We start from the raw sequence: 20,529 nt of genomic DNA, 5'->3' as shown, positions 1-20,529 counted from the left end.
CTGTTGTTTCACTGCTCTGCGGTGTTTTATCATGCTATCATAACATTGTAACTGACACAAAAACATGTTCACTGTGATGGACACCCTGGATCAAGTTAGGGTCATGCATCTGCAAGCTGACTTTGGGGACCAGTTGTTTCCTGAAGGGAAGAAAGTTAATCATGAAAATACTCACTGATGTAGTGGCTAAATGCAGAGTTAAAGGAGTAGTTCACCCACAAAATTACCATTTGTGTATCTATTCAGGCTGCTCTCATGCACTGTTCCTATGAAAAGAAATGCACCATAATTTGTATATATCCCACGTAATCCTGAGCCAGTAATTCAAATTAAGCGGTCCTGTAAGAGGGCAGGTTGGGGTGATGGATGAGTTACAAAACACAGGACTTTCACCAGGAGACTGATGTTTGGAAGCGTGTGAACTTCGAGTTTTTTAAAGTACATCGTCACCATGTTTCTCTTCCTAAACCTAACCTTCGTAACATTACGTTAAGTACATAAAGTCATTCATGGGGCGCTAACTAGTAGGATATCATAAAAGCTGTTTTATGAGGTTGATCAATCACTCACCCTGTTTTATGTAGAGTTTGTGAAGAAAACCTTGTTTTTCTCGCACTAGTCAGTGGTGAACAAAAAATCCAAAACCTGCGAAATATCTGGATGAACTGGAGTAAAGGGGGACCACATTTAACAACAGAAAAACTGTATCAAAACATCTGTTTATAAACACTCACACAACTCGAGCAGTGCAATCCAAGTCTCATTCATCCAGTCGTTTGCTCAGTACTTCCCAAACACATACATTTTTACTACAGTGATGAAAACACTAACATATAGGTGTGGTCTCACAGGATGTAGATTGTGGGTATAAAACTTGCCGCTACGTGGAACAAGTCCTGCATAATCAGACCTAACTCCACACTTTGTTTTGGCGCTGTGCATGAAACAACCACAACTTCTAAGCACCAACCTACATGTGTAAATGTCTTTCAGTGTTTTACGTGGCATTTTCTTTTTAAGGGATTTAACCATTTTAAGGCCACGGCTCGCCTCTGCACCAAAACAAGTTCCTTCTGGACATTTTGCAAGGGCACTGTTGCTGCATCCTCAGCTTAGTGCTGCCCAAGATGATTATGATTTACGTAGAGAGAAGAAAGAAAGAATTAAGAGGACAAACGAACAACCCAGGGTGTTTTTCTTATTCCTAGTGCAAAATCATGATTGGTTCAGTCAGACCTATCTTGCACTGGCACAGAGTGGTAGGTCTGGCTATGGAAGACTAGCAGAAGTGGCGCACCTGGGCAAGCGTGTGTATTTGAACTCTGCTTGTGTGTTCCATTCAAAAGAGTTGAAATGCGCACCTTGTCCGTGCATGAGACAGTTTATGTAGAAGTGTTTTAAATAGTGAGGTTTTTTGAAAATGCATGTGTTTGGGGAGTACTGAGCATATGACTGGATAAACAAGACATGGATTACACTGCACAAGTTGTGTGAGAGTTTGTAAATGGACGTTTCGATATAGTTTTTCTGTTGTTAAACTCGGACCCCTTTGACTTAAAATCATCAAGAATTTTCTCAGTTTTTGGATTCTTTGTTCACCATAGAGTTTTCTTCATGAATTCCGAGTAACACTTAGTAATTAACTGATACACGAATGACGATTTTGTGGGCAAAGTGTTCTTTTAATGAGTTAAAAAATGGAAATCCAGCTGCATGGTCTGTTTTTATCCCAAATAAGGTGCACTCACACATGCACACAGATACAAATACACCCTGATCTAGTGCATCTCACCTCTCACAGTTATACAGGTAGCAGCAGTAGCAGGTGTTGCTCCTCAGCTTCAGCTTGCACGCCTTGTCAAACGAACGGCACGTCACCTGTAACGTCAGAGGTTTGGTGAGTTAAAGAAGTTCTCAGAGCTTTTAATAATATGTAATAAAAGTTTTATTAACCTCATGAAAACAGATCGTACAGCCAGATAAGCAGGTAAACAGCTTGGATAAAGGAATACATGAGGAAATTATGTCAACATTTTATTTCCAGAACTTCTATTTGCTTATAATTTGATGCAAAGTGAACTAGATGGTTTTCATTTCAGTACAGTAACATTATCTGACCACAAGATGTCACTACATGCATTGAGAATTTTTCAGTGAGGCACCAAAAGGCTCCAAAAACTCAGAATATCATCCTAAAATGAATCTAAAATGCATTTGTGAGCATCATACACACCATTTAAAAGACAAGAGCTGAGATACTAATTTAAAACAGTGTGTGAGAGGAGGAAGCTAAATGGTTTCCATTCACGTGGCTCAGTATTTAGATTGTTATTCTACCCTGAGAGATTACTCAGTGTGTTTATACAGCACAGACAATGGCAGGTGATATATTAAATGTGTGTTCAGTATGAATCACCTCAGTATAGTAGCTGTCGTACGCATAACCTGCTCCACTGGTGTAAAAGTCACACATGTCCTCTTGCAAAGGCCTCGTGTCCTGCGTTTCGGAGAGATTAGACAGAGAGAGAAAGATGATTTGTTAAATAAACAAGACACAGTCATACAGTGCATATAAGTGAGTCAGTCCATCCTCCACCTGTTTCTCTGTCACTGCAGCAGTGAAGGTTTACAACACGTGCCTGCTCCAAACCGTCCACTCCACTGGACTACAAACCCCACAACAGTAAACCTGACTGGGCTTTAAATAATCTGAAAGACAATATAATCATTTTTCATTGTCTGAAGCCTGAAGGTGCAATAAATATGACTTTTACTGAGAAGAATGAATCTATCTGCAGAGGCTTTGATAGCACTGTTGATCAATATCAACAGTGTGACTCTGTGCCAGCTTTTTAAACTCTCTGATCTGCACTCATTAAGATGCTCATTAAGATTCATAAGGCTGATGTGACAAACTGTTCATGTCCAAACAGGGGAACATCTAAGACTTCCAGTGAAGAAGCAACAGTGACCTTATTTGACCTCTCTGCATCTTCTCTTAATTTCCATAAAAACAAATTCAGGTATTTGCTCAAATTAAATGTCATGCATATTAATTAAGTCTGGAAGTTATTTCAGATGTAGAGAGTTTGAAATTGTCTCATGCTGTGATGAACTGACATGTTAAACTGAGTACTTATGAAAAAGTTTTAGAGTAAATGAGGCTTCTTCCTACAAAAACAAGGAATTAAGAAGTAGTCTGATACTTTACTGAAATTGAAGTAGTAATACCACGGTCTAATAAAATACGCCATTACAACTAAAAGTCCTGAATTAAAAATGTTACTTAAAAGTGCAAATGTATTATCAGCAGATGGACTTAAAAGTAAAAGTACTCATTACGCAGATAAGCCTCTTTCAAGTGTGATATTATTATAGTACTCTGTTTTTATCAGTAACAAATACATGTACGATTATTTTAGTTTTAGTTTAGTTTAGTTTAGTTTAGTTTTCACCCATTCCTCCTGCAAAAGGCTTCTAGCTCTGTGAGATTCTTGTTCCATCTTGAATGCACTGCTCCTTTGAGGTCTATCCACAGATTTTCAGTGATGTTTAGGTCGGGGGACTGAGGGGGCTGTGACAAAACCTTCAACTTGCGCCTCTTGAGGTCATCCACTGTGGATTTCAAAGTGTGTTTAGGATCATGGTCCTGTTGTAGAAGCCATCCTCTCTTCTTCTTCAGCTTTTTTACAGATGCTGTGATGTTTGCTTCGAGAATTTGCTGGAATTTAACCGAATCAATTCTTTATTCTACCTGTGAAATGCTCCCTGTGCCACTGGCCGCAGCACAAGCCCAAAGCATGATCGAACCATCCCCATGTTTAACAATCTGACAGATGTTCTTTTCATGAAATTCTGCATCCTTTTTTCTCCAAACATACCTTTGCTCTTTGTATCCAAAAAGGAACTTTGTAGTGCGAACTTTGACGTGAGGACACAGGAAAAGGTTTTCTTCTGATGACTCCTCCATGAACGTCATATTTGTACAGGTGTCACTGCACAGTAGAACAGTGCACCACCACTCCAGAGCCTGATAAATCTTCCTGCAGGTCTTTTGCAATCAAACAGGGGTTTTGATTACGCTTTCTAGTAATACTACAAGCAGCTCTCTTGAAAGGTTTTCTTGGTCTTCCAGACCTCAACTTGACCTCCACAGTTCCTGTTACCTGCCAATTATGAAATGAGGAAACAGCTATCTGAAAACACTTTGTTATCTTCTTATAGTCATCTCCTGCTTTGTGGGCATGATCAGTTATTTTAGTTTTTAAGTGCTAGGCAGCTGTTTAGAGGAGCCCATGTCTGCTGATTGTTGGGGCAAGGTTTCAGGAGTCAGAATACTGCATCACCTAGCCTTTCCTAATGATGATTGTGAACAAACTAGAGCCCCAACAAGCTAATTACGGTCTGAGACCCTATTTAAAGTTGTCTTGGGGTGCCCAAACTTTTGCATGGTGCTAATTTTTTTTCACTCTAAAATTGTATAAAAAAAATAAAACTAATACACTAAACTTGCTTAAAAATGTTGAAAAGCATAATCCATCTTCAGCTGCATGCTTTTTGGAGATCATTTCATCCTCTACTTACTAAACTAGTCACAGAAAAGGAATTTCAAACATGGGTGCCCAAACTTTTGCATGTCACTCACAGTGTGGGACTCGCACTGGTGCGGTCTTGGTCTTGACTCAGTCTGAACCGTTTGAAGTCTTGGTCTTGTCTTGGTCTCGATACACTCTGGTCTTGGTCGTGACTTGGTCTTGGTTTAGGTGGTCTTGACTACAACACTGCTAATTTCTCTAATAATAAAACTGTTTATGTATCCATCTGACCATTGCAATTACGTTTCCTGGAAAATTTCTCAGTTAAAATAGAATCAAAGATAGTGCTCAGTGACTTAGAGAAAGTTGGGTACATTTTTGGACACATTTAATCAGCCCTGTTTTGTTTCCTCTGCAGCTCTCTGCAGGTTGGACAGTGAGATTGGTTGGTCTGGTCTTCCTGTCTGGTGTCGTGATGGTGCTGACAGTTCTGTCTGATTGCATCGACAAAGTTCCTGATCCTACTGATACTTTGCGTCTGTGCCAGTTTCACCCTGCGTTTCTCTGTTGACCTGAGCGTGTGTGATTAAATTTGGTGTGTGTATTATGTGTCAGAGCTTGTTCAGTATTTCTTTCTTTTGACTGCAGGCATGTAAATAGATGCGATACTCACAATGAACTCTGAGGCAATGATCCCGTCCACAATGGCACAGAAGAAAGACGCGATGACTCCGATGCTGATGAATATGATCGCTGCCACGAGCTTTAAGAGACGAAGATGGTAAGGTCATGAGAAATCATTTTGGAACAAATAAAAAAGCACCAATGAATATCATCAGAGTAAGTCAGCAGCAAACAACTTGTGTTTATTTGAGTGCACAAATTCTTTTGACAAATTATTTCAAAATAAAATGATGAAAAAATGATGATGATGACTATGAAGAAGGTACTTTTAAAATTAATAATCAGGAATCTTAAATTTGTAGAAAACATAAATGTATTTATAAAAACCTATTTTTTATGACCAAATTTTATCAAGTAACAACGACATCACAGTTTACAGACCGAAGTATAAATAAAGACAGAGGACACTAAAAATGACTGTCACATTTATGTCTACTGACAGTATCATAATTTCATTTTCCAGCGTATTTTTATTTGTTTCTTATTGATTCTTATTAATAATTTATACGCCAGAACACACAGACACACACACTCTAAGCTTTCTGCATGGGTGTGTCCTGATTGGTCGTCTGCAGCGTCTGGGCTGCAGGACGATAAAGGAAATGTACGACTTCTTGCTCTGCCAACACAGAGGTGCTTTGTGGGTAATTTATGGGCACAGAGGCGACGTACAGGACAGAGGGACGGCCTTTTGTACCAGCAAGGTCAATCTAATTCTCCCACTCTGATACACACACACACACACACGCCCAAACACACACACTCTTATTGTTGCTTATCTCACACATTCACACAGTTCTGTACAATCATCCCAAAATCTGATCACTGATTAATAACCTTAAATCAGTGACTCACACGTGTTCTTCCATAAAGCTTTTACTGTAAGACAAAGCACTTCTCTGATATTACACACACACACACACACACACACACACACACACAGCCGATCAGACGCAGCTGGCTGATCGCAGATGTCTGATCATGAACTTTATCACTGAGCATCATTTACTGTCTGTTCGATCGCTCCTCCAGGACCGAACCTGCTGTGCTGAAGCAGGAGATTAAACACATGCTTTTTTTTTAAAGGAAAAAATTGGTCTAAAATGATGGGTGGGATACAGCAGGATGTCCCAAAAATTGAGAAGAGTTACCACTTAACAGTTGTATACCTCCACAAACCTCCATATCTCTGTAGACTCATTTGTAGCCATGACACTTGACCACGCTTCAAATGCAGATGTTGCTGCAAGGACACTACAAATTCTAAAGTGTGGATGCTTGAAAGACATTTTCAACCTCGTCAGGACAGAAGATCTATACAGTCAGTGCAGCTTCAAGGTGGACACCAAAGATCAGTAGCTATCACCACTTCAGTATCCAACGAAAAGTGAGATATGACGCTGAGTAATGGCCAGAAAAGTGTTTTGGCAGAACATTATGATATCACACTGAAGTTGACCTTTGACCTTCTGGATATGAAATGTCATCACTTCATAATTTTAGACTGTTAGACATTTTTATGAAATTTTGTCATAATTAGCGTATGAATTCTTAAGTTATGGCCCAAAATGTGTTTTGTAAGGTCGCAGTGACCTTTAACCACTAAATACAAGCATTCAGTTCACTGTTGAGTCAAAGTACATGCCAAATTTCAAGAAATTCACTCACACAATGTTCCACAAAAAGAAAATCACATTCACAAGAATGAAGCAGATGAGGTCACAGTGACCTTGACCTTTGACTTTTTACACCCAAAATCTAATCAGTTCATCTTTTCAAATTTGAATAAATTCCCTCAATGCGTTCTTGAGGTATCAGGTTCACAAGAACACAGCGTACATATGGATGGATGGACAACCCAAAAACATAATGCCTCTGACTACGGCTATCACTGGTGCGGTGGCATAAAAAGCCCAGTTTACAATTTTCTCTACTTCCCTGAAAAGTGATGGAGAGTAAAAGAAGAGATCTGTGGCTCCATGCTGTCTGCTGACAGGATAAAATAGCTTCTGTGACCTCAGGGTACCTGTGCAGATGTAACGCTAATCATCCCCAGGTGGGGGCGCAGTCTGAGATGCAAGGAGACATCTAATTGGCTGCAGATAATTCTCTGTTGAAAAGAATGCGTTAACAAACCCAGCGATGTCAGGGGAGTCTCAAAAAGTCATTTATATATATAAAACTCAAAATACAGTTGTTAATCCTTCTGTGTGCATTATTTCATTATGATACCAATCTGACCCTGTAGTTTCTGAGGATCTGAGACCTCTGGGCAGTTGCCCGCTTTTCCCACTGGGTAATTCATTCTTTGGTTTCTGATGTCACCCAGTGATAGAGCTAAAAACATGAGGGAAATATTGTCAAACTCAGTCTGCACATGCCTTCACAGCCCTGAGAAGAGGTCTAATCATGTTGGTGAACCAGTGCTACAAAGGGCCTTTCAGTATTTTTTAATTTGGTTTTTAATTCCACAGGTTTTGCCTGATCAGAAATAAACATAGCAACCCAACGTAGTGGTGTAATTGTCCAAATATGATGACATTTATTTGACATGTCAGTTTTATTCAGGCTAATCTTTGTTAAGTTAGTGGCCAGGTGTCACATATGAAATGTCTTGCCGTAGACTAACACAAAGCGTGGTGAAATGGATATTAAGGGAATTTTAAACTGAATTTCCCTGAATAAAGTGAAATGAGAGCGGTGCTGAGAAAATAAGCTTTTTCTGGGTGGGTTTTATCTGCCACTGGCCCAGACTCTCCACTTCATTAGCGGTTTAAATGACTCTGCTTTTATGGGCTGTAAGTGGGAGATGAGGCCAGCAGCAGAGACAATAGAGCCTGACAACTGCATTACTTCACATTACCTTAGCACCAGCTGCCAGCACATAAAACACCTCAACACACACTCTGTCGCCCAAACCCCCAAATCTCCCCTGATACAGCTGAACAGAGAGAAAAATCAAATACTGAGAAAGATTAAAGGCTGTGGATGGTTTTCTGCTCTCAGGAGTGGAGTCAGTGAGGAAATATTAAAAAGACCGCAGTGGTGGAAAGTACCAAGTACTGTACTGTAGCACAGCTGTGAGGTACTTGTACTTCACTTGATTATAGCAATTTTATGCTACTTTATACTTTAAATCCAGTACATTTCTTGAATATTGTACTTTTTCATTCTGCTACGTTCATGTGCCAGCTATATTCCCAAGTTACTATTTCAATTTTTCCAATACAACCCATTGTAAAAGACCAGCTAAAACAGTAATCTGCTACTTCGCTGATATCGGATTTTGAATGAAGTACTTGGATTGGCCTCTGGTCATGGTCAAGGTGGCAGCTTAGTTTTTGTGCTCCCAACGATTTGGCAAATTAACCCTGAGAACACTTCAGAAAACAGCAAAGTGTATGTTTTCAGACATGATGGAAAACAGGGTTATTGGAAGTAGTAGAAAAACTATGCCTGTGAAAGAAAATACTGATGTATGGCCACCACAAAGCAGCGCTAACCAAAGTAGCTTCCCCACCTACGACATTAGGGGGAGACAGATGGAGCGCGTGATGCTAGCCTTTAAAGTTCACTGAAACAAGTTTTTTACACAACACTGACATATAATCACATTTCAAGTTAATAAATAGTTCCTTATTTACACATCCAGCAGCTACAGAGCAACATTAGCATTAATTTAAAGTTTGTCCACGTGATGAATGTAAGTCCAGTATTCGCTCTCCTTTTACCTCTGTGTTTGGTCACTACCAATTAAAGTTGCTCTGTGGCATCCTAAGCCAAAGATGTTCAGTGTCCCAGGTATAAAATTACCCTGATCTTCAAAATCATTGGGCTCACAGAGCAAGCGCACTAAAGAAATTTGCAGGCCAAGCGGCTAACTTCCGGTTTAGCGCTTTGCTAACTTGAGTGGGGTTGAAATTGTGTGGCTCTTCTAGACTTTAGCAACGTTATCGGACTGAATGGACCGAATGGGGTTTTGATATCCTAAAAAATGTATCCTCTGATTTACAGATGTCTCTTTCACGATGTAAGTCTATGGGAAAAAATCTTTTCAGGCCAAATGGCATCACCTAACGGACTTTGAGACTGTAGTTACATGGTTTGGCTAGAGTTGCCACCCGTCCCGTTTTTCCCAGAATTGTTCTCTTTTTTCATCAGCTGTCCCGGGAAAAAAAAAATCTCTCCCGGGACACAATTTGTCCCGTTTTTTTGGGAAAATGCAGCAGCAGCAGGCCAAGGAGTCCGTCCAGAACGACGCATAGTGCGTCCAAATTCACACCTGTTCTTCTCTATGGTTTTTCTCCGCGATCGTGCGTCATAGCGAGGAACCACGCATATCACGTGAAACAGCGGAATCGTAGCTTTCCGAATGTTTTCACAGCGAAAAAAATGATAAAGTTACACTAAAATGATGTATAACAGAGCTTTCATACAGCTTTGCACACACATTACTCTTGGATGGATTACTCGCGAATGCAGGCTCGCACAGAAATGCCATGCATATCACATGAAAGCACAGGACCAGAGCTTTCCAATGATACCACACACATCATTGTGCTGTCATCCCATCAAGCTATAAATCCAGATCAATTGTCTACAAAATAAAATCCTGACGAATTTCTTTACAATCCATTATACATATCTTGTTATCAGTCACTTCATATAGTGAGGAATATCGTATCTTACCACGTCTTAGGCTTGTGTGTGTTTCTCCCTGTCTATCCACACTTGAGAGAGTGAAACAAAATGCTAAACAATGAGCTGAGACCTGTTATAAACCTCTGTAAAGTCGAGGAGAGCTTCTAATTAAGGTATTATCCTCTGCAGGTTCATTAGTACGAGGCATTTGATACATTATTATAAAGAATATTAATTGTAGCTGCTTTAATTACTTAAAAACAAAGAAATACCAATGAAAGACAAAGACACACATGATAAAAGTTTTACAGAAGAAGATACACCAACGATAAAGAGGTAAAAACACAAGGAGGGATTTTATAGCTTCAGTAAAGATAGCTATCAGGTTATGTAACTAAAGTCGCTGACCTCTTCAAGGTCTTTATCCCCCTGCTCAGTGGTCCAGTGACCAATCACGACCACAGCTGGACACCCTGGTAATAAGAACCATGTTGGGTAAAATACGGCCCTTTTAAAGGTTCACCGTTCCGCTCTCTGAGCTGCAAGGTGACCAAAAGGACGGCGGTGTGTGAGATACAGGCACTAACTACAGAGCGAAGAACACGAGCTACATGAAGCATTTAGCCATAAAGAAATCTCACAGTGTATCGGGGCAGTGAAGCCTGCTTTAGGAGCAGCAGGGTGAGGGCAGATAGGAGGGCAGTTTACAGACAGATTTCATGCTCCATGAGCCTTTTAAACGTTTTGAAGGACAAGATAACAGTAAATGTGGTAATATACGGTTATTAGGGTTTTAAAAAGCTTTATTCAAGAAATGTCAGTGGAGCACAAATGTGTGTTTGACCTCTCTCAGATTCATAATGAGGGCTGGTCTCTCGGGAACATTTGTGATTGGAGCACATGTCTTATAACACTTTAAAAATCTAGAGATAAAGCTTCCTATTAAGCGAAGAGAAATTTCTGCCTGTCAGCTAAGCTGTTGATGTCACAGTTTTTAAGGTTAAGTGAATTCACAAACTAAACTCCTAGTGCATGGTCACACATGAGTGAAGTGACCATCGCCTGCCGAGGTGATATTCGTGCTGAATGTGGGCAGAGCTGGATGAGACACACACAGAAAGCTAGCATGCGAGCTAATGTTAGCTTTCGTTCATGCCTGTCTCACGACTCACTGCCAGCCAAGAAGCATCTATCATTTAGGACAGTTTGTATTTTTCATATGATATCGGCTGGTTAAACAAGGCAACAATCAATGTCTCCTCCTCACATACATCTTTGGGATTAGCTGAGGCTGGGACTTTGCCAGTTAAAGTTCACCAAAGTTAGACCCCACACGATGCAAAGATGTGAATTTGCTTCGGTACAGAAAGGCAAAGTTTTATTTGTCCCTTTACTTCCACTGAAAAGAAGTGAACAGGCGGTGAATATCTGCAGGCGTTAATTTGTCTCATGTGTGACCCTTCTTCCTCCCCACAGTGAGTGAGCGAACTCTGATGGATAGAGCGTGAATAATCGTCCAGATATACCCTGAGTCACAAAAACATTCAGAGAGCCTATCGAGCCCTGAATGATCATCTTGCTCTGACAAAAGAAGGCGCGAAACGCTTCATAAAAGACAGCCAGGGCGAGCGTTTTCAAGCAAGCTACACGTCACTTTGCCTGTTTGCTGACACACGCAGAAGGTTAGGACGCCTATAACAAAGAGGTGACACTAGACGTGATCCAAATGAGCAAACATCAGATTGCCTCCCAGTTTCTCATATAGAGATGCCCAAACCAGGGTGCTCCATGGCTCACCTAGTAGAGTGCACGCACAACTGTGTCCTGGCCGCAGCAGCCAATCATGCGCCCTGGCCACAGCAGCCACGGGTTGGATTCCAACCAGTGGCCCTTTGCTGCATGTTGAAGTTGTTAATTTCTGTAATCAAAGTTGGGAACATCTCTTTTTGGCAGCGGTATTTAAACTCGCCACTTCTCTGACTGTTAACAGTTCAAACAACATCGTCCTCCATCTGCTGCCTCGTGACGTCAGACGAGCAAAGCTGCAGCAAGAACACGGGAAGCTTCGGAGCTCTCAGATGTCTGTGTTGTATTGTCAGCATGTTGGTTAGTTGTTCTTTAATGAGCGACTTCGCTCTGCCAGCCAGCTCTCGTGTTACCGCCCTGAGCCTCGGACACAGGATGGGAAGAAGACACCTGTGTGAGAGCAGCATCGTGCCACATGTGCCTCATAACAGACACCATAGACCGGCGCTGGTGTGGCAGCAAACTCGCCATTAAAGTTTAAAGCACAGATGGGAGTGATGCCAGGAGAGGCAGACGGATACAGCAGGCTGTAAATGTCTTTGCCAGCAAGATAGAAAGTTTCCCTCACACATTTACAGCCACAAACACAACATGAGAAATAACACAACAGCAATGACTCAAAAGGAGTGAGAGCCTACAGAAAATATGCTTTAACATAAACATTTTTATTAAACATTTATCTTTGTTAAATTATGATTTATTCTACTATTAGTCAGCTGCACCTCTCCACATGTGTGAACAGCTCTAAGTGTGTACGGACACTGTATATTCTTTATGTTATGCAGAGTCTATGGTACAGACTGGATTAGATACGGTAGACTTCAGTGTAAGGTAAGACAACGACACCCTGCACGCCACATGAAAAATTCACAACACACACTGTATCACAGTCACAGTGACAGGTTTACATCTCTATCACACCAAGACACTATTTCTCTGAGTACGCCTGTAAAGTGTCTCTAAATGTCTGTAGAGTCATTTATTAAATGAATTTCTGATGCCTTTTATCTTTCTGTTTTTTTAATGTAACACATAAAGAAGTGCCCCAAGACGGGGACACTCAACTTGCTTTGCCCAGGGGCCACTTTTGGAAAATGTCAGGAAACCAGAAGCCACTTAATAAACAAACATTAATAATGTTTAGCATATATTAGCATATATAATTAATGAACTGCATGTTTTCAACCTTTCAGCGTTTGCCGTCCTCACTCATCTTTCCCAAGAGGCAAATCCAGTTGCAGCACAAGTCAGGTGTACGCAGGGGTGTTTCTAGGATTTAAGGACATTCGGGGCATAGCCTGAGCCCGCCCCCCATTTTGATACTATCTCAGCCAAAGCTCTATTTTGATTGATTGCCACTTGGCACCCTGTCACGAGCCAGATTTTGCTCATGGGCCTTAAGTTGAGTATCATTGCCCTGAGGTCATTGTCATCAGTGACTGTAAATTTTAAGGTTTTAGCACTTTACAGTTTAAATGAATTATTCTCTCTTCTTGATGTACTTTGACTGATTTTATTTAAAAAAAAACAGAGAATAATTTGGTTTCCCGCCCAAAATGTTATTCCTAGTCATTTGGAAACAACATTAAGTTTACATAAATGTCCTGAAAATATAATTCAAGGTAACTGAATAAATTTAATATAAAAAAGGCAATTTTAAAAAAAAAACAAAATAAAATTAGGGACTTTTTCTGGTATCTAATCTTTTTCTCAGGGAGAGAGGGTATATTTTTATATTTTTTTACATTTTTAAAATCCTTGTTATGCCCTGGAATTTTAACTTAGTATCTCTTTAGTTTCTCTCTGTCCTTGTTTTTTAACCAATATTTTAGGTACAACACATTTTCACTCACCTCGTCACATATTGACATTTGGTCATGGACTTTCCACATCCACACACAACGTGAAAAATATCCTTGGTGCATTGTTTGTTGGCGTTGTGGGACGCCGTGTCAAGTTCTGCCTGTTACATGCATTGTCTTCTTTCAAACTACACTTCCGTTTTCACAGGAAATCTAACATTAACATACAGTCTCTTTCAAAATAAACGCACTACATCAGTACAACACCGCGAGTTGATGTTTTTTTTCCTTCAACAACAAACACACATGGTTGGGTTTAGGCGACAAAAATATGTGGTTAGGGTTAGGAAAAAGGAACAGGGTTTGGCTTTAGAATCGGGATGCAAACACCACTCTCTCGGGTGGAAGTCAGTGTTTGTTGGACCCAACAATAACTTTTGTCCTTGTCCCACCGCGTTTTCCCTGATGCTGCTGGGCGCTGTTAAAGTGTAACAGCAACTGGCTGCGTATCATGCCGACATTAAAGGACGCCTTTTTTCATTGGTTTCTGACGCCACAAGTCACTGCCCAAGCACCAGATTTCAACAACTTCGGAGTGAGAACGGGCTCTTAGGTAATGTAGAGTATATGATGAATATTACCAGACACTTGACTTAAGTCTTTATGTGAAATAACAGATTAAATACTCCTGCAGGACTTATCTGGCAATAAACTGAGAGAAATAAATGAGACATGACTCATCAAGAAACTTCCACGATAATACTGCACTCTCAACGGGATGGACACTTTAACTTTTATGTAAAATTAGACGTGTGCAACATAAATAATTTGGACCAATTCAGAGGTGAAAAACAAGGATCCTAATCTGCTAAAGTTTCTGTGTCACTGGTGTCCTCTTCAGTCCTTGCAGGGACTCGGTTTGTCTCATGCCGGGTCTCATGTCCTGAGAATGTGATACACAGGGGAACAGTTTCAGCTTCTGGTTGCTGCTGGCATCTGTATCTGTCGGCCTCCTGACTGCTGCCAGTAATGACGACGGTTGGAAATCAGTTCATGATTTTGTTCCCATTATTCTGTTTAGTTTTTTGGAGGAGTCTGAAGTTCTCAAACTGAGGTTTCTAATCAATTTTTTTTTAACTTTCACCATAAGCTTTTCAAGCAGGTCTTCAGTCTGCCTGTGAGTCTCTACTCTGAGGCACTTTGATGATACTATACCTGTGTCCCTGTCTGAAACAAACGAGCCCTGTCAGCATCTGACCAATACTAATGCGATTTCCCCTCTCGTCACACAAATCCAGAGCCAATCACGTTCACTTCCCCCCGACCACAAATCCAGTCACACACACTGTCCCGGGCACAAGGACCAAGAACACATTACTCAGCCAACCAGTAATCAGATTTGCTTCTTGCTTATAATAGAGCAATTTCCCCTAAAACAGTTTAGTGAATTTGCAAAGTCTGTAACATGATCCTCTCATTTATGGTGAAGCCTATATATATATATATATATATATATACATCCTGTATTCCAGGAACAATGCCTCATTTTTAGAAGATGAATACTGTGAAGCCTGAACAGAAGTAACCCTGACAGAGAACAAACAGGGAGTGAATGAAACAATTGGAGCTGTCGTCGTGAACAAAAAAGGGTTGACAATCACGTTGAATGCATTTTTCCAATCCCATTGAACATTTGCAAAATCCCTTTTTGGCCACTTGGGTGCAGCAGAACAAGTTGTAAACACAACACTGAGGATACTGTCAGCTTTTAAAAGTTGATAAGGCGCAACACTGCCATTCATTTAGAAGTGTAAGTCCAATATTCTCCGTCTAGCACTGTTTTGGTGTCTGCCACTTCCTGTTCAGCTGCTAAATGCTCGTCTTTGTTCACCAGTAAGATTATATAAATTAACCTATAAAATACCAACCATGCATGCAACAATTGTTTTGAAGTTTGAGGTACGCATTGTATATAGTTAACCCTAATTGGCTATCTTGGCTGACATTACTGTATTTCAAGAGGTCAAATCTTTTGAGGGAAAAACTGTCAACGCCATTTTCAAAGGGGTCCCTCGACCTCTCAGCTCAATGTATCTGAATGAAAATGGGTTCAATGGGTACCTACGAGCGCTGTGGCAAAAACCATGCCGCTTTTTGCATGCAGTACAGATGTGTTATTTCTGTCTTGTGTATTTGAATGTTTCTGCATACTGGGGTCCCTGAACAATCTTGGAATTGCAGTGATTGAGTATGAATGGAAAGCTGAGACTATTGTGGATTTAATGAGCCCAGATTTATTCATGTTAAATGATGTTAGCCCCCATGGTAGCTATATCATTGTAGTGAAACAGGTGTCAATGTATAAAATGACCTATTGTGACCTCCAGGATAATCACAGGCCCATGAAACTTTACAATGCCGAACAAGAGACCACAGGCGTTCAGAGAATGTGTGCCTTTCATATGTATATTGACAATAAGGTGGTTTCTCGGCAGGTTTCAGAATGGAAGTGCTCGCCATCCAATTGCTGAAAAATGCAGCTTTTAGAGAAATCTCCACATTCTGAAGTTTTGGATACCAAGTCACAGCATTTTCTGTGGTGTTCCTCAAGGTCTTTGGTGTCTTAATATGGTATTTTGGAGGAATGTTTGACCATTTTTATCAATTCTCAATTGTTAAAAAAATGCTTAAATTTAGTAAAAAGTCTGTGTAAGAAATGGTATCAACCCAAAAAACTTAAATCATAATGTTTTAAGCCCGTTTATACTCGAAAGTTTAAAAGTTTGAGTAGGCGCCTAACCAAAACACAATGTTTAATACATACAGTATCTATGACTAGAAAAACTTGACACACAGTGCTGAGATAAATCTCAAATTAATCTTCAGGCTCCCATCTTTCAGGTGATATATACCATCTTTATGTGGTATACACTGTTGACCTCCTATCTCCCCACAAAGATCCCCTGTCCTCCCTAAAAAAGACCAAAATGTGTCTATGGTGGGTCACGTTAAGAGGTCTAAATGAGACGACATAGGTGTCAAATGGGATGGAATAAATAAAACCACCATCATCATGTGATTTTAAATGGGTTGCTACGATGACATGAGTGTCAGAGGAACAGACTCACCATGGGACGGCGATTTTCCACCAGGTGGATGCCAACAATACCCAGGAACGCTCCAAAACTCAGCTGGAGGTACAAGACAACAACACCATGTCACAATCGTACAGTGTGTGAAGGGTTAATGATATTAGTGCATGTTCAGAGTATCAGGACATAGAGATGTAAAGGTTGTGAAGGTCAGTGGTGAGGTGACAGTCACTCACAGTGATGCCGGCATAATATCCAGCAACAGGCACGTTGTCGGTGCGAGTGGCAGAGACCAGACCCACAGCAAGCACCAGCAGAGCCAGAGCCAGCAGAGACACGGTCACCAACAGAGCCGTCTTCCTGCGACGCAGGTAGTGAGCTGAGGAGAGATGACAGGAGGACGTCTTTAGACTTATTACATCCTGAAACCTCTGAATTACATGTCTCTAACTCTGACCATTAAATCCAAAACTCTAACCTCCATTTTGCTCAAGACAGCATGCGCATATCCTGTTTAATTTCCCTTTAAATGTTTTCGTGGTGAAGAAATTTGCAGATTTACTTCAGTAAAAGTACCAGTGCAACAATGTAAACATTTTCAAATGCAAGTAGTGCAATAAATAAAGGAAATATATTGATGCTATATCGATTTGTTAATTTGAGACGAGATATAGTCTTAGGTTAGAGATATTGTAGTATCACAAGTGTGTGTTTTCTTGGTTTTAAAGACTGCATAAAGGCAAGTGAGGTCATCTTCTCAATTAACCACACATTATTTGCCTCCACTCATTTAGTCATTATATCCACATTACTAATGATTATTTCTCAAGAATCTCTCTGAGTAAATATTTTATGAATGTTCCAAAAGCACAGAGGTATTTGGTCAAAAATAAGTCCTACATTTAAATTCTTATTCAGGTAATCATCAACAAAATGTATTCAATCGATCAAAAATAAGTGTTCATAGCTGGCTGTGGTGGAGCTCTTTCTACCTGTTCTATACACTGCTGAGTGGTTTGATTTACTTCATAACAAGACATCACATTGCATATGCCTCCTCTAGATTTTGTCATCAACAGTTTGCAGGAGTTTTGATCTTTTCACGGCCATAGTTTTGTTTTTAGTGGCGGTATTAGTAAGGCTTTATAGTGTGCAAGAACTTTGTGGTTAAGTGGTATAGATTCGAAAAATCCTGATCAGTAAAGTAACCAGTGGTGAAAGAAGTAGGGCCTTAAGCCAAAATACCATGCTCAAAAAGTGCTCCACTATAATTAAAAGTCCTGGATTTACAGTGGTACTATCAGCCAAATTAACTTAAAATATCAAAAGTTAAAGTGCTTACTATTCACAATGGCTCCTTATCACCTTGTTGCTTTCATCACTAACACATTTAAGAGCATGTTCATGTTGTAGTTCGTCAATGTGGAGCAAAAATGTTGGATATTTTATGTACTGCTGTAGATTAGTATCATGATATTGATCCTATGTATATGTAAGAAGTTACCCAACTAGTAACTATAAGTGTCAAATAAATGTATTTCTTTTAAAATTGTATTTAACTACAGCACTGGAGTTAAGTTACATTCAACCTTTGACTGTCTGTGACTCAGATGAATATTCAAAGTACATGTTTTTTATAGAACAATACAGAATTCAGTTCTACCAGTTTACCAGTATATAACCAGTGCTAACCAGTATACTAACGAGTACACCCAGTTTAGGGATATATCTAAGCACAGTACTTGAGTAAATGTAACTCTACCTCTGCAGATGAGACTGTGGGAGAAGCACTTTAAGTATTTATTTCTCATCTAAAAGAAGAAACCTGAGGAATATATTGTGTCCTTGCTGAGAATAACTTTATGCTCTCACATGCACACACTAGAGGAAAAAAAAGGAAAAATAAATAACGATAATTATTAATGACAGTGCAGATGCTGCTGTAAGTTGCAGCTCCATGCAGACTCAGGTTAGGAGACCTCAGGATGAAACTTCACTGTACCTGCTGGATCCAGTGTTTCTGTCTGAGCTGTCTGAGCTGTTGTCTGCTGGCTGTCAGGCTGCTGCATCTTCACTCAGTCCGGGCAAATAAGTTAAAAAATGATTTTCTTCTTCAAAAAATCGAGATAAGGCAGCTGAAGCGACGCTTGTAGTGCTCTGGTCGAGCTGTTCTTTGTCCCTGTTGATTCAAACCGCCCTCAGTCCTCCACAGGCAACAAGCTGCGAGTAAGATGCGTCTTTTTCTGGAAATTAAAACATGTTTAAGGTAAATAAAGGTGCGATTTGAAAAATAAATTGAACAGGTGACTCTGAGCTGCGGCCAGTTCAACTTTTCTTGAAACCCGAGAGAGAGAGAGAGAGAGACAGAGAGGGACCAATCAGCTGCCAGTATTTGCCTCACTGATAAATTATTCAATTATCTGTCTTATATAAGTTTCATAAAGATTTAACACGAGATTCATGCTGTTCATGCTGGAAATACTTAAAATATGTGGCTAAACTCTATACTATATGATGAAAAGGTGAATAAAGTGATTAATTTTTGCTGTGTGTGTTTTAATGTCTGTAAAGTGAGTGGTCATGATGCTGCAGCGCTGAGGTGTAGGACAAACTGTAATGTGAGTTTAAAGCGCCCTCTATCGGCCAATACTGGAAACACAAGCTAAACAGGATCCTCAGCTTGTCCTTTTATTCAGTGTTTTTTAAATATAAATTAATTAGGGCCATTCTTTACGGAAGCGTATTGCATTCACTTGACAAATAAAAGAAGTAATTTTTTTTCTGTTATTCCTGAGTAATTTATTTATTTATTTATTTATTTCAGTTTTTTGGTGTATTTTTTTCTGTTTTTCTGAATCATTTTTTTCAGTTTTTTGGTGTATTTTTTCTGTTTTCTGAGTAATTTTTTTTTCAGTTTTTTTGGTGTAATTTTTTCTGTTTTTTTTTTCCCTGAGTAATTTTTTTTCCTGTTTTTTGGTGTAATTTTTTCTGTTTTTCTGAGTTTTTTTTTTTTTCAGTTTTTTGGTGTAATTTTTTTCTGTTTTCTGAGTAATTTTTTTCTGTTTTTTTGGTGTAATTTTTTCTGTTTTTCTGAGTAATTTTTTTTTCAGTTTTTTTGGTGTAATTTTTTCTGTTTTTCTGAGTAATTTTTTTCCCTGTTTTTTGGTGTAATTTTTTTCTGTTTTCTGAGTCATTTATTTTTTTCTGTTTTTTGGTGTAATTTTTTTCCCTGTTTTTCGTGGTAATTTTTTTCTGTTTTTCAGGGTATTTTTTTCCTGTTTTTTTTTGTGGTCATTTTTTCTGTTTTTCGTGGTAATTTTTTTTTCCTGAACGAGGAAACGCTCCCACCTGACACCTGCAAGTGACCGGTGCCTGGGTAAAGTCGACAAACTGATGATAACACCATCTATATGACTTAAAGACAAGAGTATCTCCTAGTGTCTCAAACCCAAAACAAAGTAAAACTGGATTAAACTAAACAAGCGGGTCATGTCTGCTTCCATTATATCAAGCTCTCAAGAAAGGAATGAAAGCATCTGTTGTTCTATTGCTCTCTTAACTCAAAAACACTCAGAAAAACAGAAAAAAATTACCCCAAAAAACAAAACAAAACAAAAAAACCTCGAAAAACAGAAAAAATTACACCGAAAACTGAAAAAATTACTCAAAACAGATTTTGAATGCAATACGCTTCCACAATTCTTCAACTATGGTCCATTTGGTCTGGAAACTTTTTAGAAAATCTGACATATGTTTAGAAAAATTCAGGCTACTGATACAATATTTTAGTAATATAACACTGGCAGCAAGAAAAAACAAAACAATAACAAACAATAAAACATTTTAAATTCATGTTGTAGCCTACATTGTGGTGGAAATGACAGTGACCCTGAGGGACAGCTGTTGTTTTAATGATAAAGACAAATTACTAACAGCTGAGTTAACAATGAGTTTATAGTTGTAACGATC

At 39.4% G+C, this 20,529-nt stretch overlaps 1 protein-coding gene across 1 annotated transcript in view; it reads right to left on the bottom strand.

The window, feature by feature from the left end:
- tmem255b (transmembrane protein 255B) overlaps window positions 1-18,870 on the bottom strand; it is a 28,858-nt gene extending 9,988 nt beyond the window's left edge. Inside the window, exons 1-6 of the mRNA XM_033625245.2 lie at window positions 18,563-18,870; window positions 16,797-16,939; window positions 16,597-16,659; window positions 5,209-5,298; window positions 2,417-2,497; window positions 1,793-1,878 (exon numbers count right to left, since the gene is read on the bottom strand). Of these exons, the coding sequence (XP_033481136.1) occupies window positions 1,793-1,878; window positions 2,417-2,497; window positions 5,209-5,298; window positions 16,597-16,659; window positions 16,797-16,939; window positions 18,563-18,629 (530 nt within the window). The 5' untranslated portion in view covers window positions 18,630-18,870. The remainder of the gene's footprint in view (window positions 1-1,792; window positions 1,879-2,416; window positions 2,498-5,208; window positions 5,299-16,596; window positions 16,660-16,796; window positions 16,940-18,562) is intronic.
- Window positions 18,871-20,529: the final 1,659 nt, after the last annotated feature.

This window comes from Epinephelus lanceolatus, chromosome 2 (genome assembly GCF_041903045.1).
Source record: "Epinephelus lanceolatus isolate andai-2023 chromosome 2, ASM4190304v1, whole genome shotgun sequence".
Lineage (NCBI taxonomy): Eukaryota > Metazoa > Chordata > Actinopteri > Perciformes > Serranidae > Epinephelus > Epinephelus lanceolatus.
The sequence above is the reverse complement of the archived record's forward strand: the minus strand, read 5'-3'. Positions and strand labels throughout refer to the sequence as shown.